The sequence below is a fragment of the Oncorhynchus mykiss genome, chromosome 8 (genome assembly GCF_013265735.2).
Source record: "Oncorhynchus mykiss isolate Arlee chromosome 8, USDA_OmykA_1.1, whole genome shotgun sequence".
In the NCBI taxonomy this organism is placed as follows: Eukaryota; Metazoa; Chordata; class Actinopteri; order Salmoniformes; family Salmonidae; genus Oncorhynchus; species Oncorhynchus mykiss.
In genome coordinates this window covers 32,193,810-32,221,643 of record NC_048572.1, presented here as the reverse complement: position 1 = coordinate 32,221,643, position 27,834 = coordinate 32,193,810, and the positions used below count along the sequence as shown (strand labels likewise).

Here is a 27,834-nt window from a genome sequence, read left to right as displayed (position 1 = left end):
AGGTACACTTCAACTGTGAGAGACGGAATCTAAAACAAAAATCCAGAAAATCACATTGTATGATTTTTTATTAATTTGCATTTTATTGCACGACATTGTTAAAGTTCCAATATTTAAAGTGACTAGTGATCCATTTAATAAAGTGGCCAATGATTTGAGTCTGTATGTATGCAGCAGCCTCTCTGAGTTAATGATTGCTGTTTAAAGTTAACAGTCTGATGGCCTTGAGATAGAAGCTGTTTTTCAGTCTCTCAGTCACCTGTTCTGACCTTGTCTTCTGGATGGTAGCGGGGTGAACAGGCAGTGGCTCGGGTGGTTGATGTCCTTGATGATCTTCTGTCCTTGTGACATCGAGTGCTGTAGGTGTCCTGGAGGACAGATGGTTTGCCCCCGGTGGTGCGTTGTACAGACTGCACCACCCTCTGGAGAGCCTTGTGGTTGAGGGCGGTGCAGTTGTCGTACCAGGCGGTGATATAGCCCGACAGGACACTCTCAATTGTGCATCTGTAAAAGTTTGTCAGGTTTTTAGGTGACAAGCCAAATTTCTTCAGCCTCCTGAGTTTGAAGAGGCATTGTTGCGCCTTCTTCACCACACTGTCTGTGTATTGTTATGCATGTATTGTTATATATTACTTTACTGTTGGAGCAAGCATAATAAGCATTTCACTAGACCAGCAATAACATCTGCTAAATACTGTATGTTTAGGCAACCAATGACATTTTACTTTTTTTGAGATTGGTGAGAAAAATAATATATTTAATCCTTTTTGAATTTAGTCTGTAACACAACAAAATGTGGAATACGTCAATGGGTATCAATACTTTCTGAAGGCACTGCAAATAGGAATTTGGCAATTGGTAGGCTACATTCTTTGTACTTCTCTTTAATTGCTTTTTTTTCCTTTTTCTTTTTGTTTCCCAGAAGTAAGACTCTTCCCACACACCAACAACATTTTATCAGCTTCAGAAGCATCTGCATTCAACACATGTTTTGTGGTTGTCCTTAGATAGATTCTCCAGACTTGCAAAGAAAGAATTGTTGATTTGTTGCCAAATCTAGATTCTGAATAGCATTTTTTTTGGAAATATGCACCAACAATTATTTCACAGATAGAAAGATGAAAAAAGTATGTATCCATAACCTGTTCTACTTGTTCAACCTAAATATGTAGGCTTGCATATACAGCAAAAAAAATATATATGCACATATTTAATGAGACATTTCCTAATTAGCATGTTTTTTATAAAACATTTTTAAAAAGTTGTAATACAAAAAAAGTATTATATTGGTGTTTTTATTTAACTGATATAAGTTCCTTATGATGTGATTAAGAGGAAAAAAATACCCTATTGGAGTGTGACACATGATGAATGGCCTTAATGATGAATTAAATGATGAAAACGATTTTCTAATCCTTTATTACATGGTGTTATTATAAACTTGTACCTTATTATCTGATCTGCCTCTGGCAATGGTTGTATTCCATAGATGCAAATCACAATCCTTTAGTAGGCTATTAGGCTATATGTTGTGCAACATTCTAACATGCAATCTCGTGGGGAAATGTCCTTAAAATGGCTAAGCCTCCTAGGTAATAGATTTCCTTCCGAAAGACTTCCTTGGAAGCAGACACAAGGAGATAAGGGAGGTCAGCGACGACGCTGGGGTTTGCGGCCACAACGAAAGCCCAAAAAACAGCCCCAAAGATTTTTTTTTGGGGGGGGGGACACGGGGTGGTCGGCGGAGCCGAGGAGTGAACCAGAGCCAGTCTGGGAGAAATTGGAGGAGAGTGAACGTTAAGAGTCAGAAACCGTCAGTCAGTTGATGGATGGCTAAGTCTCCTTGGTAATAGATTGACAGTGTCACGCCCTGACCAAAGAGAGCCTTTTAATTCTCTATTTTGGTTAGGTCGGGGTGTGACTAGGGTGGGTAATCTAGGTTGTTTATTTCTATGTCGGCATGGTATGGTTCCCAATCAGAGGCAGCTGTTTATCGTTGTCTCTGATTGGGGATCATATTTAGGCAGCCATTTCCCCACTGTGTTTTGTGGGATCTTGTTTATGTGTAGTTGTCTGTGAGCACTTCATTGACATCACGTTTCATTTGTTCTTTATTGTTTTATGCGTTTCACTTCAATAAATATGTGGAACCCATATCACGCTGTGCTTTGGTCCGAATGTTCTTACGACGATATTGACAGACGGTGACATAAGAGATATTTTTAAATACCTTATATCCTTGACTTAAAGACTTCCTGCTTCAACTTCCTGCTACAAGGACAGGCAGCTAATGACTCCCTGTTACAAAACATACTTCATTTCAAACCGTATGAAATTAATTAATTAATTAATTAATATTAGTATTAATTATGGGTATAGGCATGGGGCAGTTGGTTGATGGAATAGCTATCATGCAATAGAAATTACAAGAGCAGTTGTCTTTCATGGTTTCATCATAAATTGATATGGATGTACACACATTTGATTTCTTTATAGATTGTCAGGGCCAATCTCTTGGTCAGCAACATAGGCACGTGTTTCATAAGAGTGTGAAGTTAAATTGATTGATCATCACTTATGATTATCAGTCTCTGTTCATTATCTATCTGTAATGATTACAGAGGAGAGGGACTGCCAGATGGAAAGGTGAGGGAGAAATATAGTTGATTACACGATATTCACTACATTACCAAAACATCTTATTCCAAAATCATGGGCATTATTATGGAGTTGGTTCCCCCTTTCCTGCAATAACCTCCCCTCTTCTGGGAAGGCTTTCCGCTAGATGTTCGAACACTGCTGCGGGAACTTGCTTCCATTCAGCCACGAGCATTACTGAGGTCGGGCACTGATGTTGGGCGATTAGGCCTGGCTCGCAGTTGGTGTTCCAATTCATCCCAAAGGTATTTGATGGGGTTGAGGTCAAGGTTCTGTGCAGGCCAGTCAAGTTCTTCCACACCGATCCAAACAAACCATTTCTGTATGTACCTTTGCTTTGTGCAAGGGGGAATTATCACACTGAAACAGCAAAGGGCCTCCCCAAACTGTTGCCACAAAGTTGGAAACACAGAATGTCATTGTATGCTGTAGCGTTAAGATTTCCCTTAACTGGAACTAAGGGGCCTAGCCTGAACAATGAAAAACAGTCCCAGAACTTTATTCCTCCTCCAACAAACTTTACAGTTGGCACTATGCACTTACAGTTGACCGGGTCAGCTCTAGCAGGACAGTCAATTATGTTTCTTGATTGTAATGTACATCTGAAATCATGTTTGTGTTTATGCTAATAGACTTTATGATAATGGATCTGAGTTGAAGTTAGAGGAGAGTGGATTTAACGTTTAGATCTAAATGATTAAGACGACACGGGCGGGGGGGACTGATCCTAGATCAGCACTCCTAATCTGATACAATAATCACATGCTCACTTCAATTGTGATAACTGTAGAGATTAGTCTTTACACAAGACTCTGTTATCGGTCTCCCAAGGACACTCTCAAGCATGACAATGCTCCATCTATCTTCAGGAGTGCTGCTTATCTTAAGTCTACAGCTGAACAGTTTGTGCAACATACATCTATTTGTAACCTCGTGCCCAAAGATTTTATGTACTTGGGTTAACAAAGGCCAAGTTTGACTTGTTGCTCCACCAGACTTTCCTTGGGCGGAAGTGTCTGGGAATGAGATGAACATTTTTGTGATATTCTTTGATCTTCCTGCTGTGTTCTTTCATGTGAGTGCATGTCCAGTTATTGCACTGCATTGTTCCAGCACAGGAAGTATTTTGATGCAAACTTTTCTACCTGACTGTCGGAAGGCTATGTTCATTATTAGACAGCCTACCTGGATTTTGATCCAGGAGTTTCTCATATCAGCTGCCTGAAATCCACCACACTACAATGTACAATGAAGCCTGAGCTGAGCTTCATAATTTCAGTCTGCTTCCTAAAAAATTGTTTTTTGTCATTGCATCAGTGTAATTTCAAACACGTTGGCTTTTACTCAATTTGGTCTCTGCTGCCTCCTTGGGGTCTGTCTAAGAACTCCCCTACCCAGTAGGGGCGGGACCACATCTACCGGATGTTGATACAGTCTGCGGAACAGCTGTGAGAGAACAACAAAGCTGACGCCACTTCTAGCTACAGAATCGACGAGAAGGACGAAAAGAAGGTGAAAATACAACAACAAAACTGGATTCGAGGTTGATAAAGACTATAGAAGTGGTCAAGAAAACAGGTTATTAACATTCGTGTCGACAGAACTCTGAAAATTACAGATTCAAGGTAAGAGAAAGTTCGGCACGCGATGTTTCGTCGACAACATTGGCTTTGTGTACTGACGTCATATTTGCTACTTTAGCTAGCTATCATCATTATCAAACCCTATTTGATTGTACTAGCTAGCCGTGAAATGCTATGCTGTCCATGTGTTTTATAAGAGACAACGGTTGATAAACTTCTAGTTTTGTTGTAAATCTGAATGAGGTCATGGTATTGTTGACACAACTTGAATGAATCGCTTCACACATCGATCAAGACTGATTGATTGGCATTTGGTTCACAAAAAGCTACTATTTCGAGAGAAAAAAAGGACTGACCGCTGCCATAGTCTTATGACAGCTGTTTACATTTTAATATGCGGGCAGGTCTTGTTTAACTTCTCGATTACATGTTGTTCAATCAAACGTCGATTTAGTTTGGAATATTTTCCAATCCAGTGGAAATGGCAAATGGGATGGAAATGGCAACCGCAGCGGCTCTCTGACGCAGTCACAATTCAACTGCCCTTGTTTCTATGTAGAAGGTAGATGTAGCAGCATCGTTACTCACCCCCAATGATTTGTCTACATCAGCCAATGAAGACAACCGTTCACTATGAAACCGAATAGAAGATACACTTGTTAATTCTAGGCATCTTTGCTATGATGTGTTCACCTAAACTAGTTGGAATCCATGTTGATCTCAGTAGGCTCGCACTATAACACAAAACTAACTGGGCAGTATGCAGTCTCAAACCCAGTATGTGTCTTTGTGAGTAGTTGTCTTATGTGCACCTGTTTCACTCTGTGCCTCCCCGCTCTCCTTTAATTCAGCTGCTGTCTGTGAATGAGTTAGTGTCTTACATGACTTACTTGCCCTTCCTAAAGGTCGGTCTCTGCTTACAACAGCACTATGGGCCGGATCTTCCTGGACCACATCGGCGGGACCCGCCTCTTCTCCTGCGCCAACTGTGACACCATCCTGACCAACCGCTCTGAGCTCATCTCCACGCGCTTCACTGGCGCCACGGGCCGAGCCTTCCTCTTCAACAAGGTGAGGCTGGTGAGGGTTGACTACTCTTAAAGGCCCAGTGCAGTCAAAAACGGGATTTCCCTGTGTTTTATGTACATTTCTCACACTGAGGTTGGAATAATACTGTGACATTTAGAAAATTATGATGAACCCTTTTAGTGTAAGAGCTGTTTGAAAAGATCACCTGAAATGTATGCCCGTTTTGATTGGATGGAGTTTTGGCCTGCCTGGTGACATTACCAGGCGGTAAATTAGTTATGAGACCAATACGTTGGTTCCAAACCTCTCAGCCAATAGCTAGTTTTAAATGTTCCCCTCCCCCCTCTGGCATTCCTACCTAAATTCTTGCTTGAAAAATTGCTCTTTGCTAAGAAGCTATTTTTGTTTCACAGTAAGATACTTGTTACCCAGAAATGATTTGAGATAAAAATGGCTGCATTGGACCTTTTTTAATAGGTTGTAGTTAAGAGTCCTGTGAATAACACCATGTCCTTACACAAAACACATGACACCATGTCATTATTCTCTAGCCTCGTCCCATACTGTATGTGCTGTTCCAAACTCATTGATAGGGCATATTTCTATGGGACACGCTGCTAGTCCCTCTTGCAGGTTCAGATACTTTGTTGAATAAATCTATATGTTTGTCACCCACAGGTGGTGAACCTGCAGTACAGCGAGGTGCAGGACCGTGTGATGCTGACGGGCAGACACATGGTGCGAGACGTCAGCTGCAAGAACTGCAACAGCAAGCTGGGCTGGATCTACGAGTTTGCCACAGAAGACAGTCAGCGCTACAAGGAAGGCCGCGTCATCCTCGAAAGGGCGCTAGTAAGGGAGAGCGAGGGCTTCGAGGAGCATGTGCCCTCTGATAACTCCTGAGTCCCCCGTCCCTCCTTTCTGCCTTGTGCACCCAACATCTCTCCCAATCCCCAGTGTCCCCTACACTCCTCTCCTTATAGGCAACTACCTGTGTATCAGCTTCCCACCAGCAAGAATTGTGTCGAGCTAGACAAGCCTGTAATTATGTCCGCCCCTCACACATATTGTACACAACATTTGAGAATGCACTCGCTCACAGGCTATAGTGCTTATAATGCATATAATGTACATGCATAAGATTCTGCACGATACATGTGTATACATTGGACTACAACTGCCTGAAGAGTAGGGGTTGTGGTGGGGGGAGTAACTTAATGACCCAAAGTGGAGAGCATGGACAGATGCTAATGTCTTTGTCAGTGATACAGCTGTGTATGATAAAACCGCTGTTGCGTGAGAGCTTGGGGGGGGGGGGGGTGAGTGATGCTTGTGTTTAGGATGAAATATTATTTAAGTTTTAGTGAGAATGGGTGTGAAAATTGATTTGAGGAAATTATCTTTCTGAATATTGTCATTAAACCCAGTTTCCATTTGCTTTTATTAACAAATATTAGATTTGATAGTGCTGATTTTAGTTGACTGTTTGCACATTATGAAACTGATGTCAACCCTCACTTTGATCCCGATGACAAATGCATGTGTGTACTAAAGCCTCATGTCTGCCAATGGACGCCTAGACAATAGAACCTGTGATCAACCTCAAATGCTGACAATTGTGTAACAATTATCAAAAGACAACTTGACCATTGTGTAAATGTGACCAAAAAAAACCATGAACCGGCATTGTTGACAATATTGTGGTTAAGTTCTGTATTAGGATTGGTCAGTGCTGTGTTTTCTTTTTGGGTTGCATAGTCTTGCGATGCCATCCTTCCAATCCTCGTTCATCACTCAGCTATTGGAACAAAATTAAATTGTGAGAAAGCCTGGAAAACTAAGTAGGAGTTGAGTTAAAGCTACTGTTTTTTTCTTTCAGGCCTCCGGGTGATGGATTATAATAAAGAAATTGATCATATGAAATCAACTTTACCTCTTGTATTGCATCACTTCTCTGGTCAATATAGGACACTAACATGGGGGAAGGGTATTCATTGGGCAGGACTAAATCCTCAAAACAAGAGCTAGATTAGGTAGCCACCTCAACAAAGCATAAGGGTACGGGCACGCAGATTAAATTCATTGTCCGTGTCGAAAGTACAACTCATGTCAATGCGGAAAAAGAGAATTTGTGGCATTTTAGGCAGAAAATCACATCCATTGTCATTCATTCGGCAACCGTTGGCCCCATCTGGAATTTTTAGAAAATCTGAATGTGGCCACGGCCTTAGAATGTTGGCAAATTTGACCCCTGAAGGCTGACAGAAAACACAAAGGGTCATGTTCGTTGTCTATTTTAGAGAGCTTTTTATTTTTCGTTACAGACATTTGCAAAATTTTCCATAGAATCAGGTTCACACTTTCCATTTTCACTTGTTTTGATGAACTGCTTTTCAGTTTCTGTAGAAAATAATGCAAAATGTTTACCCTTATTTTAATGAAATAATTCAAATGTTTTAAAGATCACACAGGCCACCCAATTCCTCTAATCCAGTTTATTCATCCTCAGCAAAAAGGGGAAAATAATCAAATAAAAGGAGAACATAAAACAATTGTTCTGGTTTTATACATTTAACTAAATATGCAGCTATATGCTAATGTGTAAGTAAATCAAAATAATATATGGTTAAATAAAATTTCTTTTAAGATACAGAAAGATAACATTTCTTAAATTTTCCCCATCGGCACTCGAGAGATGACGGGTCGCAGAAATACCAAAATGAAACCACCCACTATGCCACTCTACACGTCGCTCCTGCCATCCTTCAGTCATTCCTCGCACCGGAGGAAGGGGGCCAGTAAGAGAAGGAAGCAGAGAGGGAAGTGAGGAAGAAGAATGAGATGAGCATTGGGACCAGCACACTCAAGTAGTGTGACTGGGGTAGGAGGAGTAAAATATGGAACAGACTAGCATACTACAAAAAAAAAAAATGAAGCAATGTATTATGCATGCTTTTTAAGTGGTCTGCTTGTATGGCCATACGAATAGAGCCATAGTTTGACAGTCCAGTGAGTCAGGGATTGTGTAGTGTGTATGTAAAAATAAAGGGAGTAAGAGTGCACAGGGTATTACAAAACAGAAGGAGAGCATTAACAGCAACAGCATCACTTATTCAAAGAGCAGCAGGCAGAGAAGGGCTTCTGCTTCAGAGAGGTTCTGTGTGTGTGACTCTAGTCCATTTGTTCAGACTCTAATCCAGCTGAGAGAAGCGGAGGAGGAAGGCTGCAGTACAAGGGTTTGTGGTCCGGTTTGTAGTCAAACCAGTCTAGCAGTCTCATAAGAACAAACATGGCCACACAACAACTGACCCATGTCCGGGGACGACGACGTCCTTAACACACGCTATTTCAATCCAATGCCATGCAGGAGACATTGGGTGAGGAGGGAGCAGAAAAGGAAGAGGGGGAGGGGGGGGGGGGGGGGGGTAAAGGTCAACATTCCACCCTACAACCTGAGGAGTGGTCAAGGGACAGACAGGGCTATGTTCCGTTTATCTGTCACCAACGATGTACTGAAAACCTGCTTACCAAGATGACCAAGGAGCCGAGAAAGAGGTCAGTTTCATTTAGAAAGTACTGGTGCAGACTAATCTTTTGTGAACAGTGAAACAAAGACTTGAGGGGTAAGATTGTTGTTGAGCGATGGCGCTGCTGTGTGATTAAAAATAAAAAAAATAGTTTGCCAGCTAACGTGTAAATATTGTGAAATAACTTAATTCTTTAGAAAGATAAGCTTGAAATGGGCATGGTCCAATTTACTCAACCAAAAACACATAGCTAAGTTGAGCTTTCTTAATTGAACCTGAAAATCAATAGTTAATTCTGTTTGTTCATCAAAGATAGCTGGCTAACCAATTGATCCTGCTTTGTAGTATACCCCTCTGACAAGTTAAGGCTGTGTGAAAACGAACGTGCGATAGTGACAGTGTGGCTCCAGAGGTTGCCATGGTGACCGTGTCCAAGGCAGTGTCCAAACTGTTCCCCTCTGGAGGGGTCAAGACTAACAGGAGTGGGTCAACAACCCTCAGCTCCAGAATGGTGGGGTAAGTGTGGATCTATTACAACCATGCTCTCTCCTTCTTCCCCTTCCCTCCCTCTCTTCCTTGCTCTCTCTTACGTCCCCCTCTCTATTTAAGTGCCGCTTCTCTGTTGTGTGGATGGGTGGTGACGGGCGGGCAGCGGGGGCAACTCAAGAGCACTCTTCTCCGATGCGTTGGCACGAGCGGCCCACCTTGCGGTCCAGCTTCACCATCTTGAGGACGGCCTCCTCGCGCCCACGTCCCAGGTGGTCGAACAGGCAGTCGTGCTGCTCAGGTAGACGGTGGAGCATGCAGAACACGTAGCCTAGAAGACAAAACAAAATAGGGAGGGAAACAATGAGAGAAAGAGGGGAGGCGAAAAAGAGAAAGAGAACGAGACAGAAAAAGAGAAAATAAAAATCTGTGTCAAGGTGAGGAGACACGGGGTGAGGAGACACGGAAACCAAGGGCAGACGTGTTCAGATGTGTTTGCGCTGTTCCTATGTAGTACTGACCGCAGCGACAGGATCCCAGTTCCTGCTGTACCAGCTCCAGTTTGGTTTGGCAGCGATAGCAGCGCCGGCGGTTTTTCTGCTTGGGTCCTCGGCTAGGCTCCTCGCTCGCCGCCTCCCCCTCCAAGTCCCGCCGTGCCCGTTTCTCTGGTGACGCCTCGCTCTCCGACCCTGAAGCTGAAAGAACAGGAGGTCACATGGTTACAGAGTAACCGTGGGACGTTCAATATTGCACAGAAATATACACAGAGAGCAGGAGCATGGCTGTACCTGATTCGCAAGGACGTTTTGTGGGTGTACAGAGGGTGCCTTGGGCTGTTTCTGTGCATGACGATACTCCTGTGGAACAAAAAGAAGAGCAAGACAAGGGAATCATTCTTCATTGATCAAGAGCCCAAATGTGTGTCACCTAGAACAAGATGTTTTGGAGCCAGAAAGACAATATCAGAACCTTGAAGGATTTAAGACCTCGTGGCCATGCAACCAGATAAGCTCAAATCCGGACATGCCAAGTCTATTTACGTCAACATATCGCTCGACTTACATTCTTAACATGAAGGATAAAAATACTAGGGATGTTCATCTTTCCCTTTCAAGATGATTCGACGTGTATCTAGATACATTGGCTCCGATACGATCCAGGAACGATACGTTTTAGTTTGAAACGAGTCTGTGCAATTCGGTTAGTTGGAGAACAAATCGATTCGGTGCACTAACATTTGTTGCATAACATTTCTTTATTCTAAATTAAAATCCGCTGCTGATGGAGCTCATGAGCTAGGCCTCTCTGTGCTGGATCTGTCTGAGCTGGGCCTCTCTGTGCTGGATCTGTCTGAGCTGGGCCTCTCTGTGCTGGATCTGTCTGAGCTGACGTGCCTGTTTAAATCAAATAACATTTTATTGGTCACATGCACCGGATACAACAACAGGTGTAGACTTTACAGTGAAATCCTTACTTACGAGCCCACTCCCAACAGTGCAGTGTTAAAAAGTAAGACAAATATTTGCTAAAGGCAATAGTAACACAAAAACAAGGCTTTATACAAGAGGTATGTAAATGCTGTATGCTCTATGTAGGGGGGAGGGGCGGCAATGTAGCCTTTTTGGGGGGTTTCTTTCTTTGGTTCTAAAATCACCATCACCCACTAATTAACATGTCATTTTAGCAGATTAAGTGCTTGAGCTAGTAATGTATCAATATTTATCGGATACAAATTAGCTATGACGTGGACAATGAATATATAGTGTAACAGTATAACTTTAGACCGTCCCCTCGCCCATACCCGGGCTCGAACCAGGGACCCTCTGCACACATCAATAACAGTCACCCACGAAGCATCGTTACCCATCGCTCCAAAATAGCCACGGCCCTTGCAGAGCAAGGGGAACCACTACTTCAAGGTCTCAGAGCAAGCGACGTCACCGATTGAAACGCTATTTAGCGCGCACCACCGCTAACTAAGCTAGCCGTTTCACATCCGTTACAATAGCACAATTTGAATTTCACCCCCCATCTAAAAATCAAATGGTTTTGACCGCTTGGAAGTTCACCTCTCGCGTCGGCCACGCAGTGAGCCTCGCAAAAGTGATTGCCGTCCTCGTTAGTAAATTATCAAGTTTACCCTGTACATCAAAAAAAAATATATATATATATATATATATATATATATGCGCACTGATTGTTTAAAGCAAAACTACCCAAACTATTGCTAAACTACCCAAACTCAGGTGAACCTGAAAAATCTAAATAAAATATTGGAAAAAACAATTCTGCAGGTATAGCCAGATGAGTTGTGTTTCTGATAGATTATTACTACTACTACTCCAGTAAAACACCATTAACAGCTCATACGGTGCCTTCGGAAAGTATTCAGACTTAGACTTTTTCCACATTTTGTTACGTTACAGCCTTATTCTAAAATGAATGAAATTTCCTTTTTTCCTAAGCTATCTACACACACACACACACAATACCGCATAATGACGAAGCGAAAACAGGTTTAGACATTTTTGCAAATAAAAATGAGCTCAGGTGCATCCTGTTTCCATTGATCATCCTTGAGATGTTTCTACAACGTGATTGGAGTCCACCTGTGGTAAATTCAAGTGATTGGACGTGATTTGGAAAGGCATACACCTGTCTATATAAAAAAAAGGTCCCACAGTTGACAGTACAAGTCAGAGCAAAAACCAAGCCATGAGGTCAAAGGAATTGTCCGTAGAGCTCCGAGAACCCATTGTGTCGAGGCACAGATCTGGGAAAGGGTAGCAAAAAATGTCTGCAGCATTGAAGGTCCCCAAGAACAAAGTGGCCTCCATCATTCAAAAATGGAAGAAGTTTGGAACCACCAAGACTCTTCCTAGAGCTGGCCACCCAGCCAAACTGAGCAATCGGGGGAAAAGGGTCTTGGTCAGGGAGGTGACCAAGAACCCGATGGTCACTCTGGCAGAGCTCTAGAGTTCCTCTGTGGTGATGGGAGAACCTCCCAGAACCATCTCTGCAGCACTCCACCAATCAGGCCTTTATGGTAGAGTGACCAGACAGAAGACACTCCTCAGTAAAAGGCACATGACAGCCAGCTTGGAGTTTGCCAAAAGGCACCTAAAGACTCTCAGACCATGAGAAACAAGATTCTCTGGTCTGGAGAAACCAAGATTGAACTCTTTGGCCTGAATGCCAAGCGTTAACATCTGAAAGAAACCTGGCACCATCCCTACGGCGAAGCACGGTGGTGGCCGCATCCTGCTGTGGGAATGTTTTTCAGAGGCAGAGACTGGGAGACTAGTCAGGATCGAGGCAAAGATGATCGTAGCAAAGTACAGAGACATCCTTGATGACAACCTGCTCCAGAGCATTTGCATGCCGAAAGTGCTGCACAGATGTGCAAGATCAGGAACAGACCGGGCAGTGTGTGCAGTTTAACCAGTACCGATATTGCCTGGGGTTGTTCAGCACACAAAATGACTGTCAACACAGTTACATGCAGTTTGACACTGAAGGAGAGGACTTCAGTTGTTATAAAATATGAGTTATTTTCTGAAGGTAGACAAAATGGAATAAGCCAAACATTTTAGTGAACCAGCAATTTGTAATGCTTGAATCGTCTTTCTGACTGATGCATGCTACATTTGGATCGGTTTTGGGTCCACGGACCGATGCACTTACATCTTAAACATTTGAATCGGGAACCGATGCGCATTGGTGAATGGTTACACCCCTAAAAAAACACCAAATGCAACAAGAAACTGCAATTGGTTGAAAACTGGAAATCTTAAGTGAAATCCTGGGAGGACCAAGCAGGTCTTAAAAGATGGTCAACGTGACCATACTGCCCCAGTATGATTCCTATCTGGGCCAGGCTTAGTACATGTATTGCCAACGGAGTGAGACACACACACACAACCACCACTCCTCCTAAGGCAGAAATAGAAGCAGGCTGTCACCATATCAGTCCAACCTTACAGACCTCTGCCAATAGAGACTTCATGAAATGCATACGTATATACACACTTCCCTCCGTATCTTATTTGACAGCGGAGCAAAAATGTTTCAAATTGTGTCTATACTCCAGCATTTTCGATTTGAGATCAAATGTTACAAAGCGACAGTATGGAATGCCACCTTTTATTTGAGGGTATTTCCATTAGTGCTGGTCAGTATACTGTATTTTACTACACACAGATGTAAGGTTTGGGTATTTGAATGTTTGGTTTGTTAAAATGTGATATGCCGTGTGTGAAGTAAATTTGTATAGTGTACACAGCTACTTGAGTCAACCCTCTCCACTCTCTCCATGCCACTTTCCACACAATCCTAGCCCCGTCACTCAAGGAGTGCATGTTGTTGTTGCTTGACCACGGGATGCCTCCGTTCAGTCTGCACGGTTAATGCAGCACATGCAACAATGTTGACGACAACAATGTTATTTTCACTTTGCTTCTTAATATAAATCCACAAGCATTCTATAAAATGGAACCATTACTTTCGTACATCTGCAAAAAGCTAGTTTGTCTTTTCTTAGCAAGTTTTCCTTAAATCGTGTTATACGCTAATGCTAAATCTCTAGTTAGTTAGCTAATAAAATGTAAGAGTCAGAGCAAAAGTAGCTAGCTTACACAGCCTGATAATAGTGATGGTGTAGGCCTAAATCTGCATGTTTGTGCAACAGTATATTCTAAATCAGAGGAATAGGCGAAGCATGAATGTTGGCTACATGAAAAAATATTTCTAGTGAAAGATTATAGGGTCTAGGCCCTAGGAAACACTGACCAACACTTTGGTTCCTGCCACAATAACTCCTCCCTGGCATTTCCATTCATTGCCATGTCAAACACTATATTTAAAGTGCCCACTATTATATTCTAACTATAGAATTAGAACAATAATTTATTTCCATGATTCCAACAGTTCACTGTGTTTTGATCTAATTCGGAAGTCAAATCGCAATTGCAACATTTGGTTAAAAATAAGGCCTTGATTTTTCGCACATATTGTGCAGCCCTACGCGGGAGTGTGGGAATTAGCTCAAATGAATGCAGGAAATGCACAAATTTATGAAAATGCTGGAAATTATTTTCGGTTAGGGTGATTCACAATATATATGATTTCTTAGGCTCACTAAATAAATACATCTAATTCAGGGCTAAATATGCCTATTCCATAACCATAAGGCCCACTAATCATTTAATTTTATCAAAATAGTTTAATCTGCTTTTTTTGCAAATAATAATTATATATATTTTTTTAAATGACTGATCTCTGGCTTTCATGTCTATGAAAATTGCATTTTTGTTACAAATTTAACCAGAACCATAATGCACATTAATTCACTAATAATGACAAACATCTTGTAGCAGGCATAATAGAAAATGAACACAGGTCTCAAACGATCCCACAAGCACACGTGCAAGTGAGTATTCAGCTAATCTTTATATTTCAAGTTTAGCCAACTTGGAACTACTTGCTAGCTAACCAGGCAGAACAGTTCAATTACGAACACACCCTTCTGTTCATCTCCAACTGTTTGAACAGCATGCTAGCCTGTCCACTTCGTTTAGACTTTGAAATCAAGCGGCCCATCTTATTTCTCAGAAGGAGAACGAGTTGCCAACTCCTTACATAATTGTGTTTCATGCTTATTGTACATTTATAAAAACAGACTAGACAGCTAGTACAAGTGTTTGCTGCTTGCGGGACAATACTGGGCGCGACAAACTTGAGCATTAATTCTCTAGAATCAATGTTAATTGATACTCCTGTTTTAGTAGTATCTGCTCTGCGCACAATCTGAAGAGTTGAGACATAAAAAAAGGGTATCGCTAGAAAGGTTAACTACTCTATTACAGTAATGTCTAAATGTCTTTGTGAAAATTTGACTGAGTCGGTTGGACTAACCCGCAAAAGTAAATAGTGAGTTAAAACCGCTTGTGAGAGAAGTGATCGCTCATCTTCGATGTTGTAAGTGACAGAGGGAGGGGCTTGGTATGTGTGCGTGAGAGTAAATGGGGAAAGGCTATACAGACACGCTTGATGACACGCCTGATGATGCATGTCGCGCAGCTGAGTCGAGAGGAATGGATTTAGTTCACCCAGGTCATCCTGATGAGTCCTTCCCAGCGAACTAGTTCAAACTGGCATCAGCAGCATGACATGAGGTAAAACTTGGAAAAGAAAGTTGTTTATTTCGATGGGCGAGGGATAAATAACTTGTAGTATAAGTTTCTAGCTACAAGCATAAACTAGCTAGCTGGGAAGGGCAACTGACTGAACAAAATCCATCAGCCTTCACTCGACTCTCACTGCACGACATACGTCATCAATATGGGCACCGGGCGTGTCGGTATAGCCTCCCCAGAGTATATGAGAAGGTGCACACAGCACAGAATGAAGCTAGTGACACGAGACCAAAAAGTCAACATGAAAACGAGCGGACAAAAACATTGATTCTTGTGATAAAGGCATTTGGAATATTGTGCTAAAAAAAACAATTTAAATTCATTTGATATCACTCCGCCCTAGGTGAGAGGTTAGTATTTGAGTGGGTATGATCATCATTATTCATGATTCATTCATGATTATCCGTAATCATGTTAGCATCCACATTTATGTAGAAGTGTTCAGAAACATTTTATTCTTATTTACAATCAAATAGGCTAATAAATGACAACGCATTACTCACTATTCAGTTCCTATTGGCCAAAACATAATCCGAAACACAACAGTCCCACCTTTTTCCATTGTCAGTAATTCCATTTTGCCCATATTCTTGATGAAGAATGTTAAGCTCACTGGTGTCACAACAAAATCCACCAAATATGTTAAATAGGACTGCTAATAACTATATTGAACAAACTGTGATCGAAGAAAAATAGCAGAGCTTATATTTCTTAAAAAAGATTAGTCACACCTGGTTTTAGTCATTTAAGTTCAGACTGGAGAGTTTAATTTAAATATACACTCACAACCAATTCAAAATCAACTGGTGGGTTGCTGGAGGTTTAGAAAGGGTTGCAAGAGTGAGTAAAAATAAAATGTCTCGACCAACCAGCTGAAAATCCCTGCATTGTGTGCTAGTGATTTGGGACCAAACACTAAATTTGTACTACTTCAATACACCATCAGTGAATTTGTTCAAATACTATTGCATTCTCCAAATAGGGGGACTAGATAGTTTTTTCAATTTAAAAACGGTAAAAACAGGACCCCCCCCCCCCCTGTCGCCTCATATTTAACATTTGATCTCAAATCCAAAATGCTGGAGTACAGAAGCAAATTTTAACATTATAGATTCACTGTCCATTAAAATAGAGGGGAGTGTATGTGGACTAAAGTGTGCACTCTTCTCTTCCTCAGTGACATCTAATACTAAGAGATGTAGTGTTTGTCCAGATTGAAGATGTATATAAACAGTGCATTTGGAAAGTATTCAGATCCCTTGACCTTTTCCACATTGTTACGTTACAACCTTATTCTAAAATGGATTAAAATGTTCCCCCCCCCCCCCACTCAACAATCTACATACAATACCCCATAAAAAGACAAAGCAAAACAGGTTCAGAGATTTTTTGAAATCTATTACTAAAAACTGAAATATCACATTTACATAAGTATTCAGACCCTTTACTCAGAACTTTGTTAAAGCACATTTGGCAGCGATTACAGCCTTGTCTTCTTGGGTATGATGCTAAAAGCTTGGCACACCTGTATTTAGGGATTTTCTCCCATTCTTCTCTGCAGATCCTCGCAAGCTCTGTCAGGTTGGATGGGGAGCGTCGCTGCACAGCTATTGTAAGGTCTCTCAGGATGTTTGATCGGGTTCAAGTCCGGGGTCTGGCTGGGCCACTCAGTCTTGTCCTGAAACCACTCCTACACGGTCTTGGCTGTGTGCTTAGGGTTGTTGTCCTGTTGGAAGGTGAACCGTCACCCCAGTCTAGGGTCCTGAGCAGGTTTTCATCAAGGATCTCTCAGTACTTTGCTCCGTTCATCTTTCCCTAGATCCTGACTAGTCTCCCAGTCCCTGCCGCTGAAAAACATCCCCACAGCATGATTCTGCTACCAACATGATTCACCGTGGGGATGGTGCCAGGTATTTTCCAGACGTGACGCTTGGCATTCAGGCCAAAGAGTTCAATCTTGGTTTCGTCAGACCAGAAAATCTTGTTTCTCATGGTCTGAGAGTCTTGTAGGTTCCCTTTCGCAAACTCTGGCCACTACCATAAAGACTTGATTGGTGGAGTGCTGCAGAGATGGTTGTCCTTCTGGAAGGTTCTCCCATCTCAACAGAGGACCTCTAGAGCTCTGTCAGTGACCATTGGCTTCTTGGTCACCTCCCTGACCAAGGCCCTTCTCCCCCGATTGCTCAGTTTGGCCGAGCGGCCAGCTCAAGGAAGAGTCTTGGTGGTTCCAAACTTTTTCCATTTAAGAATGATTGAGGCCACTGTTTTCTTGGGGATCTTCAATTCTGCAGACATTTTTTGGTAGCCTTCCACAGATCTGTGCTTCGACACAATTGTCTCGGAGCGCTACAGACAATTCCTTCAACCTCATGGCTTGGTTTTTGCCCTGACATGCACTGTCAACTGTGGGACCTTAAATAGACAGGTGTGTGCCTTTCCTAATCATGTCTAATCAATTGAATTTACCACAGGTGGACTACAATCAAATTGTAGAAACATCTCAAGGATGATCAATGGAAACAGGATGCACCAGAGCCCAATTTCAAGTCTCATAGCAAAGGATCTGAATACTTAAGTATATAAGGTATCTGTTTTTTTTCTGCTAAAAACCCATTTTCGCTTTCTCATTTTAAATTGATTTAACTAGGGAAGTCCGTTAGGAACAAATTCTTATTTACAATGACGGCCTACCAAAAAGCAAAAGGCCTCCTGCGGGGACGGGGATATATATATATTTTTTTAAATGACAAAACACACATCACGACAGGAGACAACACTACATAAAGAGACTTAAGACAACATAGCATGGAAGCAACACATGACAACACAGCATGGTAGCAAGTTAGCAACACAACATGGCAGCAGCACAACATGGTACAAATATTATTGGGCACAGACAACAGCGAAAAAGGGCAAGAAAAGTATAGACAACAATACATCAAGCAAAGCAGCCACAACTGTCAGTAAGAGTGTCCATGATTGAGTCTTTGAATGAAGAGATGGAGAAAAAAACTGTCCAGTTTGAGTGTTTGTTGCAGCTCGTTCCAGTCGCTAGCTGCAGCGAACTGAAAATAGGAGCGACCAAGGGATGCGTGTTCTTTGGGGACCTTTAACAGGATGTGACTGGCAGAACGGGTGTTGTATGTGGAGGATGAGGGCTGCAGTAGATATCTCAGATAGGGGGAGGGGGAGTGAGGCCTAAGAGGGTTTTGTAAATAAGCATCAACCAGTGGGTCTTGCGACGGGTATACAGAGATGACCAGTTTACAGAGGAGTATAGAGTGCAGTGATGTGTCCTATAAGGAGCATTGGTGGCAAACCTGATGGCCGAATGGTAAAGAACATCTAGCCGCTCGAGAGCACCCTTACCTGACGATCTATAAATTACATCTCCGTAATCAAGCATGGGTAGGATGGTCATCTGAATCAGGGTTAGTTTGGCAGCTGGGGTGAAAGAGGAACGATTACGATAGAGGAAACCAAGTCTAGATTTAACTTTAGCCTGCAGCTTTGATATGTGCCGAGAGAAGCACAGTGTATTCCCAAGTACACTACCTCAAGCTCTAAACCCTCAGAGGTAGTAATCACACCTGTGGGGAGAGGGGCATTCTTCTTACCAAACCACATGACCTTTGTTTTGGAGATGTTCAGAAGAAGGTTAAGGGCAGAGAAAGCTTGTTGTAGAGCATTTAACACAAAATCCAGGGAAGGGCCAGCTGAGTATAAGACTATCATCCACATATAAATGGATGAGAGAGCTTCCTACTGCCTGAGCTATGTTGTTGATCTATATTGAGAAGAGTGTGGGGCCTAGGATCGAGCCTTGGTGACAGGCAGTGTCTGAGACAGCATATGTTCTGACTTTATACACTACACTCTGAGGTAATTAGCAAACCAGGCCAAAGACCCCTCAGAGACACACCAATACTATTTAGCCGGCCCACAAGAATGGAATGGTCTACCGTATGAAAAGCTTTGGCCAAGTCAATAAAAATAGCAGCACAACATTGCTTAGAAACAAGGGCAATGGTGACATCATTGAGGACCTTTAAGGTTGCAGTGACACATCCATAACCTGAGCGGAAACAAGATCACATACCAGAGAGAATACTATAGACATAAAAAAAAGCCAGTCAGTTAATTATTGACAAGTTTTTCCAACACTTTTGATAAAACAGGGCAAAATAGAAATGGGCCTATAACAGTTAGGATCAGCTTGATCTCCCCACTTAAATAAAGGATGCATCATGGCTGCCTTCCAAGCAATGGGAACCTCCCCAGAGAGGCGAGACAGGTTTAAAAGGACAGAGATAGGCTTGGCGATGATAGGGGCAGCAACCTTAAAGAAGAAAAGGGCTAAACCATCTGACCCAGATGTTTTTTTGACTCAGTAACAACCATTTCATCACCATTAAGGGACATGGGCAGCTGCGAGGAGGAGGGTTAATTCTCCAGGTCTTTAACTGTTTTCTAGAACTTCCTGGGGTTAGACCCACAGAGAGAACTGCTCCTTAAAGTAACTAACGGCTTCCGGATAGCCTGAGCGCACTTATTTCTCATTTGCCTGACCGAGAGCCAGTCAGCCTGAGTATGCGTGTGCCGAGGGTATCTCTGCAAGATCACGGTCGAACCAAGGTCTGAACATGTTTTTAATTCTCATTTTCTTTATGCGGGCAGGTTTGTTAACAATTCCACTGAAAATATAAAAAGGTCCAAGCATCTTCAGAGAGGATCAAGCTGATTCTATACCATTTTACAGAGGCCAGGTCATGAAGGAAGGCATGCTCATTCAAGTTTTTTAGCAACATAAGTTCCTCATTATGGGGTATTGTGTGTAGATTGATGAGGACTTATTTTTTTAGATGTAATACATTTTAGAATAATGCTGTAACGTCAAATTGAAAAAAGGGAAGGGGTCGGAATACTTTCCGACTGCACTGTATAAACCATATAGATTGAAAATGCTGAAGAGTGAGGGTCCAGTCTGATATTAGATTTAGTTAGAACTTGGTATGATTGTATGACTGACAATGATCTCAGCTATGGTAATTCATTCAAAGGTTTCAGAATGTGCGTCATCGCAAAATTCTAAAGTTGTGGACCCTCCATCTTACCCTCCTGTGTAGTTGGTAATGTGGGGACAGGGTCTTCGGTTGACACCGATGGCTGCTCAGAGCTAGTGGGTGGTGACGACGATAGGGATTGGCTACTGTTGCTGCTCGTCTCGCCACTGAAGACAGACAATTGGCTACTGCCAGTGCTTGGGCTGGGCTTTGAGGTACAGTCCTCATCTGTCTGCTTCTGCTCGATATCTGAAAGACAGACAAAATAATGGTATTTAGTGACCCCAGCACCACATACTGTACGTTGGCTCTTAATGGACCAGCAGCTTCAGAGCATTAGTACACACAAACATACACATGTGGGGGCATGAGTCACCATTCCCTCTCCCCAAAACATCATTCAGAATCGCAGATGGTCCGACCTGAGAGGATGTCAATACCTCAGAACCCAGAACCAGACCCTTTAGCATGATTAGGGCTGTGGCGGTCACAAAGTTGTGTCAGCCGGTGATTGTCAAGCAAATAACTGTCAGTCTAACAGTAATTGCAAATAAATTAACCTAAACACATTTAGCATCTCCTGGCTTCCACAAGCCACTTATGCAGACCATTGGAACATTACATTTTAAAAAGTATAATAAATCCATGTAATATAACCTACACCTTCAAAATAAATCCATTATTTATTTTAGACAGGGCTAAAGAAGCATGATATGAAGAAAATGTAGTCTATTTTAGGAGAACAGAATAGCATCCTCTGAGTTGTCCTGATGTGGCTATGCCAAATGGCTGTGAGCTACACTAGTTCATTTAGCAGACAAGATTTGCTTAGAATTCCATGGCATTATTTTTTTTATAGTATGAAGAAAACTGAACAAAGCTGAATAAACTATAAATAAAAACTATCCAAACGATTTGCGGGAGTGCGCACACGAAGCAAATCTAACCTGTGTTGAGCAGTTAACAAAGCAATAGGTACTCTTATATGCTTCACTTTAATAACTAACTCCAGTTGTACTACAAACTTTGGGCTGTGTTTTGATTTTTAATACATTTTAAGGCTGCATGATGCGACTAATGATTATTTCAAAAAGTTGCTTGAAAGGCATGAGCTCTGCTTTGTTTTTTTGCGCAGGCTGTACACACTTCATTAGTCTCTCATTCACAATTTGACAAGCATGACAGCATCCCCTTTGTGCCTTTAATACACCCTAAAAAAATCCAGGCCTTTGTTGTGCCCTTCTCCCAGAGTGCCTGTTCCGAAGCACTCACTGAGTGCTGTGCGCTCTCCATCACGTGATCGGGTCTTTCTCACAGGCTACAAGTGAAGACAGACACAGGGGACGCAACTGCGCTCATCCTTATCCAATTCTGAGGTGCATATTGAAGATATTTAAGAACTGTCCACATTTACTTTCCGTCAGCCAACAAGATGAGTAGGCCTAACAGATAGTAGATTGACATAGGCTAGTGCTTTTGCTATCCCCCACAGTAGAAAAGTCGACCTATTCTATTCTGTGCGAGAAATAACTATTCCAAACAGTCTGGGACAGTTGTGGGATGCAACAGATCCTAAATTAATACAACCACAAGCATTAAAAAACAACATTTAAATCAATGTAGCTGACAACAGATCAGAACATTTATCTTTACATTTTGATAAACTATTAAGCTATTTCTTCACATTATAAGCGCAGCAACACGCACACGGCAGTGGGCTATAAGCGTGAATGTTTCATTAGCGGGAAAACACCATTATCAAAAGTGACCGCAAATGTGATTATGCATGTAATGCTTTTATTATAAAAGGTGCATTTTTATGGTGAAAATGATCTTCCCCAAACTTGAAACTCACTCGCAGCTTATGTATCCCAGTTAGACTCTAAACCCCCTTGTAAAGTTGATTAATGTTATTTGGCCACTTTACTTGTGATACAAACCTTATCAAAACATATAGGCCTATGGGCTAGGCTACACGAGGTGTTCGACTATGATTCGAAAGAGTCACAAAAACGGCTTTGTTTCTTGCCTTACGCTGGGCATCATTCACAAGTGATAATATATCATTCACAAGTGATAGGCTAATATATTCACCCATCAGACTATTCTTGATTTAATCTTGTCTTTACACATACTAAATAATATGTGTGACATTTGTTTTGATTTAGAACGGACCATTATCATGCACCAGTCTTGAAACAGAAGCAGCAGAAAAAATACATGTCATCTATGCATTTAAATAGCAGATGGGGGATGCTTTTCCCGTGATTCATTATCATGCCAACCAGGAAGGCTATACTCCTATTCTAAAGAACAGCAATGTGCTTAATATTAGGAAAGGTGACAAATAAATAGACAAAGCTGATGGGTGGCTTTTACTAAATAGAGGATCCCATCTGCTTTATCACGCCATTGCATAGCCCATAGAAAAGTTGCTCATGAGCCCTCATGAAGCGTTTGATTCGATTTTCGATTACATTTGTATTGATGCCAGAGTGATTAGAGGGACAATAGAGTGCTGAGTACCAGGGAGTTAGCAAGTTTGGTAGGCTACTAATGACCATGAGCCGCATCAGAGCTTGGAGAAGCCTAATTACCATGACTAAACGGTCACGTGATATTTGACTGCCTTCATGACTCGTGGACGCCGGTGTGGCGGTAATACGGTCACTGCAACAGCCCTAAGTATGACCCCAGTTTAGGCTACCAGGGAGTCTATCCATCAACTCCAAAAACCCAGAGGGCTGCACAAGGTCAAAAGGCCGCTGGGCCTAATCTTAAGCCTCTATAGAACCCATTTCTGCTGCCTTGGTGCTCTTGTGTATTGAATCTATTCTAGGCAATGTTGTTACTGAAAAGGCCTACAGAAGCCCATCTCAAAACTTCAGTCATAAGCTCCATTTTAGAGCTGCAATCTTTATCCACAGGAGTATTGAGAGCCAACACCCCAACATACAGCAAAGCAAGATATCAGACCCGAGAACATATTTTTCCTGACACCAGTTTTATTCTTGAGATAGCTATTATGTCAATGAGAAGTTAATCTGGAAATTGACTTTTTGGATTCTGAAAATAGCCTTGTATTTTTACTGCATGCCTTTGGAATATTTCACAGGGATTTTTTTTATACAAAAAGGTACATACATTACTTCTACAAAACATATCTAACAAACCAATATACGTAACCTAATCGAGGTATAAAAAAAACCCTGCCATTTCCATACAGCAGAGACATAACATGACAGGTAGTAATCTGCACACCCCCTTCTGATGTCTCAGGTACACACAGGGCTCTACCACATAACAGAAACCTATTGTCTTCCACCTTTATGGGAATTTAGTTGGCTTGCGCAAGGAACAGCAAGACTTACCAGCAAAACATTTTGAGCAGAGGTTCATGGTTTTACTGGACCTGGGGAGAGAAAAAACAAAAGTAAAAGTCAGTCCCAGAAAGGAATGGTACCAAGGTGGAGATGGCCAAATAGGATAAAGGCTCACTAGACACACGTCAGTCAATGCAATATGGCCCTCTTATTTGCAACAAAAATCACACACACACAAAAAAAAAATGCATTTCAATGGCTCTTGGGACACTCAAACCTGACCCATTCTTTTTTGTACCCAGACAGTCAGACGGGCTCTGAGGTTGCCATAGCTACGGAGAGTGAGTGAAAACAAATGGATGGCAGGGGTGACAGATCACAGAAAGTCATGGCCGGGAAGAGAAGGGGGAAACAAACAAAGGTGGGGGTGGGGTAGAGGTTGTTGCAAACAGTTGAAAAGGGAAGGAGCATAAGGTAGCAAAAGTCAATATTTTTACAGCAACAAATGACAGGTAGGCCTACACCATCTCTCACCGGTTAACAAGCTAATCAGTCCAGGCTAATCAATTGTGCCAAGAAGCCTAACCTGACAGGGGCTTTTGACCGCCATTGACATTGGCCTGAGGGTTCATTACTGACTGAAGTAGGGTAGTCAACTCAACATTGATAACAACTACTACATAAGCTCTGTGTATCAATCACATTTTTTTTCATTACCCTATGTATACATTACACTAAAGATTGTGGTCAGAATAAGCCTAGAAAAAAATAAGCATAAATTAAATCTTTAAAATCAGGTTTACTTCCCTCACAATCCTAATGTGTAATAGGCTAACTCACGACAGCAGACTCAACTCCAGGAACACAACCCAAACCCTTCCACATAGCCTCAAATCTGTTCAACTGAAATCTCCCACCAAAACATGCACCATTTTCTCAGGCTTTCCTTTGAATCCTTTCCTCAATGACATTACATTTCCAGGGGTAGACTAATGGTTGTTCTCATTCTGGAAATCTGACACTCACTTTAATAGGAGGGCACAATGCATAATGCTGGGATGTTTCTGTTCTGGGCTGTGTGAGCTCTGTCAATACAGTAAAAGGTTGGAACTCCATAGGGTATTCAGCCCATTGTGCCCTCAGGAGGGAATGTGACCAATGGAGTGTTCCAATTGACCTGGGATACATTTAGTACTAATCCTACCATGACCTTAACTGCAATTGGACTTTTCCTCCCAACATCACGTGTGTCATTCAGTGGTAGAGTAACTAGACCTCAACCGAGAAGAGGATTTGCAGTATACCTAGAAAGACCTCAATCATAGATGAGAGTTCTGACAAGCCCCATGCTAGCCTAATCCTTGCACTACATTGAAGATGTGTTTGCCTACCCACTTTCAGCTAACGCATTATAACCTAATGTCTTCCTTCACTCCCCATCTCGATAAGGGCTTCAACTGAGCTAACATGTTCGTCAAAACAGAGTATCAGTCCAGAATGGTTTGTCACTATCAAAATAATGTCCTTTGAATTCGGTCAAATTGATATGCACAGGCTCCATTTTACCAGAGAAGAACCAACTGACCTAAAAACAGGAAAGCTGGAAATTCAGCCCAGATTTTTTTAAACTAGCCCACTTCTAAAGGCGAAGCCTATATAATGCAGTCTCGCGATACAGACTCCCCTCCCAATGTTTAATGAGATATCTCAAACTGAAGAGGATGTTTGTTCCTGGTTCTAGCTGTAATCAGGCATACTCAGAAAGCGAGATAGTTTGAACACAGCAGGGAAGGGCTACAAAGAAAGCCGTAGGGCTTCAAAGTGGAAAACTGTGACAAGCTTCAGACGCCTCGAACCAGGTGTTGACCGCAAGAGCCGTAAACATGCTTCCGATTGTGTCACCTGACATTGAGAGGTGTGAGTAATTCTCAGTTCGCTCACATATAACACACCCTAAAGATCAGCGTGACTAGTTAGAGAGCATGGCACAAGAAAGAAGGGCAGGGTTTTAGTACATAAAATCACCCAGGGAGTTATATCCCAGAGTCCTCATCTCGTTGCTACACATGGTGCTTTCAAGACAACTGGGGGGAAAACGATGTAAATTCATGACGTCAGTGATCTTTAGGTCTGAGCTCTAGACAGATGCCAGAGTTTCCGACTTGGAATTTGAAGTCGTAAACAATTTCCCCCCAGTCAGAGCTCGTTTTTTTCCGAGTTCCGAGTTGTCTTGAACGCACTAAAGTCGGATATTTCCAAGTTCCCCGTTGTTTTGAACGTGGCAATAGTTGACCATACAGGAAGAACTGTCCAGCTCAAACAAAGGCCCCATTTTTATTATAAGTAGGCCATACCCTTTTGTTGGTCGCCCTATTTCACTAAAGATGGTTTAATGTACTGCCTAAATGGGCTCGATTAAATACATTAAATAAACATTTCCGGTATGTAATCACAACTTGACTGGAATGTGAGGGATGAACGTGCTGTAACTTGATAACTAATGTGGTTACAAGGCAATGGCAGTCTGGAGAATATTGGACACAAAGTGTTAACGTTTAATCTTTAGTTAGGATGTAATTTATTTAGAATGGATACATTTCCATTTAAGGACACAGAGCCTCCTAACTAGAGCGAATGGTGATCAGATTATAAACAGAAATTTTAACATAACGCGTTCAGAACCACATAACATGATTCGACGTTTTGATATATCTACACTCATGGATAGAGAATGAAAACAAGCCCAAACGTTCAGCAAACCTCAAAACATTCAGATAGGAATCAGTTTTGTAACTCAACATTTGCCCCAACCCCCACCCGGTATGCCCAACATAACAATGGCTTTAACCTAGGCGACATTAATATCCATCCTCATTTTCACTACAATAAACCATCTCCACAATACATAATGTGCGACATCTTACCCCCAAAATCCACATGGACACCGAGGTGGTAAGGGTTTGCTGCGCTCACTACCAGTATCCCCCATGACTTCAACAAAATGATCAAGGGTACGCAAAGCTGGGGATGAGACAGGGGCCTTGTCGTTGTAAAGGATCTTCAGCCAACTCAAGTAGCAAATATCCGCTTCTATAAATAGTCCTCGGTGGTCAAATTGGACAACGAAGGTGGATGGCTTTGCCGACACGAGCGGCCACAGGGATCCGAATAGTCCTAAACAGCTCAGTTTGGATTAATTGATCATCCAAGTGTCCTCACTGGACTCAAAGCAATCAGCTGGAGCTCGGCTACTACTAACAGCCACAGAGGGGGTGTTAACGCTTTGTCCAACCTGTAACATGAAAGATACAACACAAAACATAAACACCACAACAACAAATATTTCCAACAATCTCAATATTAATCACGAGTATTCGACACAGAGTAAGCAGCAGTCACATCGAATATCATTCCACTTACACCATGTGCTGCGTCCCCCAATCTTCAGTGGGCCGAACTGTACGAAGTAAGCTGTTCAGGAAACTACCGGTACCTAGACCTTCATTTAGAATAAAATGTACTGTGCCGTATCAACAGAATCAAAATGGCGTTCATTGAACGCAATACCCACTAGCGTTCCTGACTAACCAATGTAAACTCACACACACACACAAGCAACTCTTTGGATTCATATATTTTAAACAGAAGCAATATAAAAACGTTTATTTCCTTATATCACGGTTTGAATCGTTGAAAATTACTATTACCAAAACGCGATAATGAATACGTCCCAACCCATTGGTCTTTTTGGGACAAACCAAAACATGAATCAGCTGTGAAGCAGGAGGATCACAAAATATATTTCACGTCAGAGTAGCCATTTGCACAACACATATTATTCGAAATCACTTAGCTATCTAAATATATGGATCAAACATATTGCTCAGCGAAAATGTGCAATTGGAGTGCTTGAAGCATGAACGACAAGCATTCTTGAGATAAAATTGGTTTGCAATCTATCGTCTCGCCCT

The 27,834-nt window shown here is 42.0% G+C and overlaps 3 protein-coding genes across 5 annotated transcripts in view; 1 reads left to right on the top strand and 2 right to left on the bottom strand.

Moving 5' to 3' along the window:
- Positions 1–5,068, bottom strand: part of LOC110529800 (phospholipase B1, membrane-associated) — a 39,263-nt gene extending 34,195 nt beyond the window's left edge. The window contains exon 1 of the mRNA XM_036985290.1: positions 4,830–5,068. The gene's annotated coding sequence lies outside the window, so the exon portion shown is untranslated. The remainder of the gene's footprint in view (positions 1–4,829) is intronic.
- Positions 4,072–7,193, top strand: LOC110529804 (protein yippee-like 5). Of its 2 annotated transcripts, none has more exons than XM_021612342.2 (3): positions 4,072–4,283; positions 5,147–5,312; positions 5,949–7,193. In XM_021612342.2, the coding sequence occupies exons 2-3, from the start codon at positions 5,172–5,174 to the stop codon at positions 6,171–6,173; spliced, it is 366 nt and encodes a 121-aa protein (XP_021468017.1). In that variant the 5' UTR covers positions 4,072–4,283; positions 5,147–5,171; the 3' UTR covers positions 6,174–7,193. The 2 variants fall into 2 exon arrangements, with proteins under 2 accessions (XP_021468017.1, XP_021468018.1); XM_021612343.2 differs by having other exon boundaries at positions 4,074–4,283; positions 5,168–5,312.
- A 363-nt stretch (positions 7,194–7,556) lies between these two features.
- On the bottom strand, positions 7,557–27,437 carry LOC110529803 (AN1-type zinc finger protein 3). Of its 2 annotated transcripts, XM_021612340.2 has the most exons (7): positions 27,284–27,437; positions 26,788–27,155; positions 23,912–23,952; positions 20,592–20,789; positions 10,072–10,140; positions 9,805–9,978; positions 7,557–9,614 (listed from the first exon to the last, which is right to left on the bottom strand). In XM_021612340.2, the coding sequence occupies exons 2-7, from the start codon at positions 26,850–26,852 to the stop codon at positions 9,460–9,462; spliced, it is 702 nt and encodes a 233-aa protein (XP_021468015.1). In that variant the 5' UTR covers positions 26,853–27,155; positions 27,284–27,437; the 3' UTR covers positions 7,557–9,459. The 2 variants fall into 2 exon arrangements, with proteins under 2 accessions (XP_021468015.1, XP_021468016.1); XM_021612341.2 differs by lacking the exon at positions 26,788–27,155 and having other exon boundaries at positions 27,284–27,420.
- Positions 27,438–27,834: the final 397 nt, after the last annotated feature.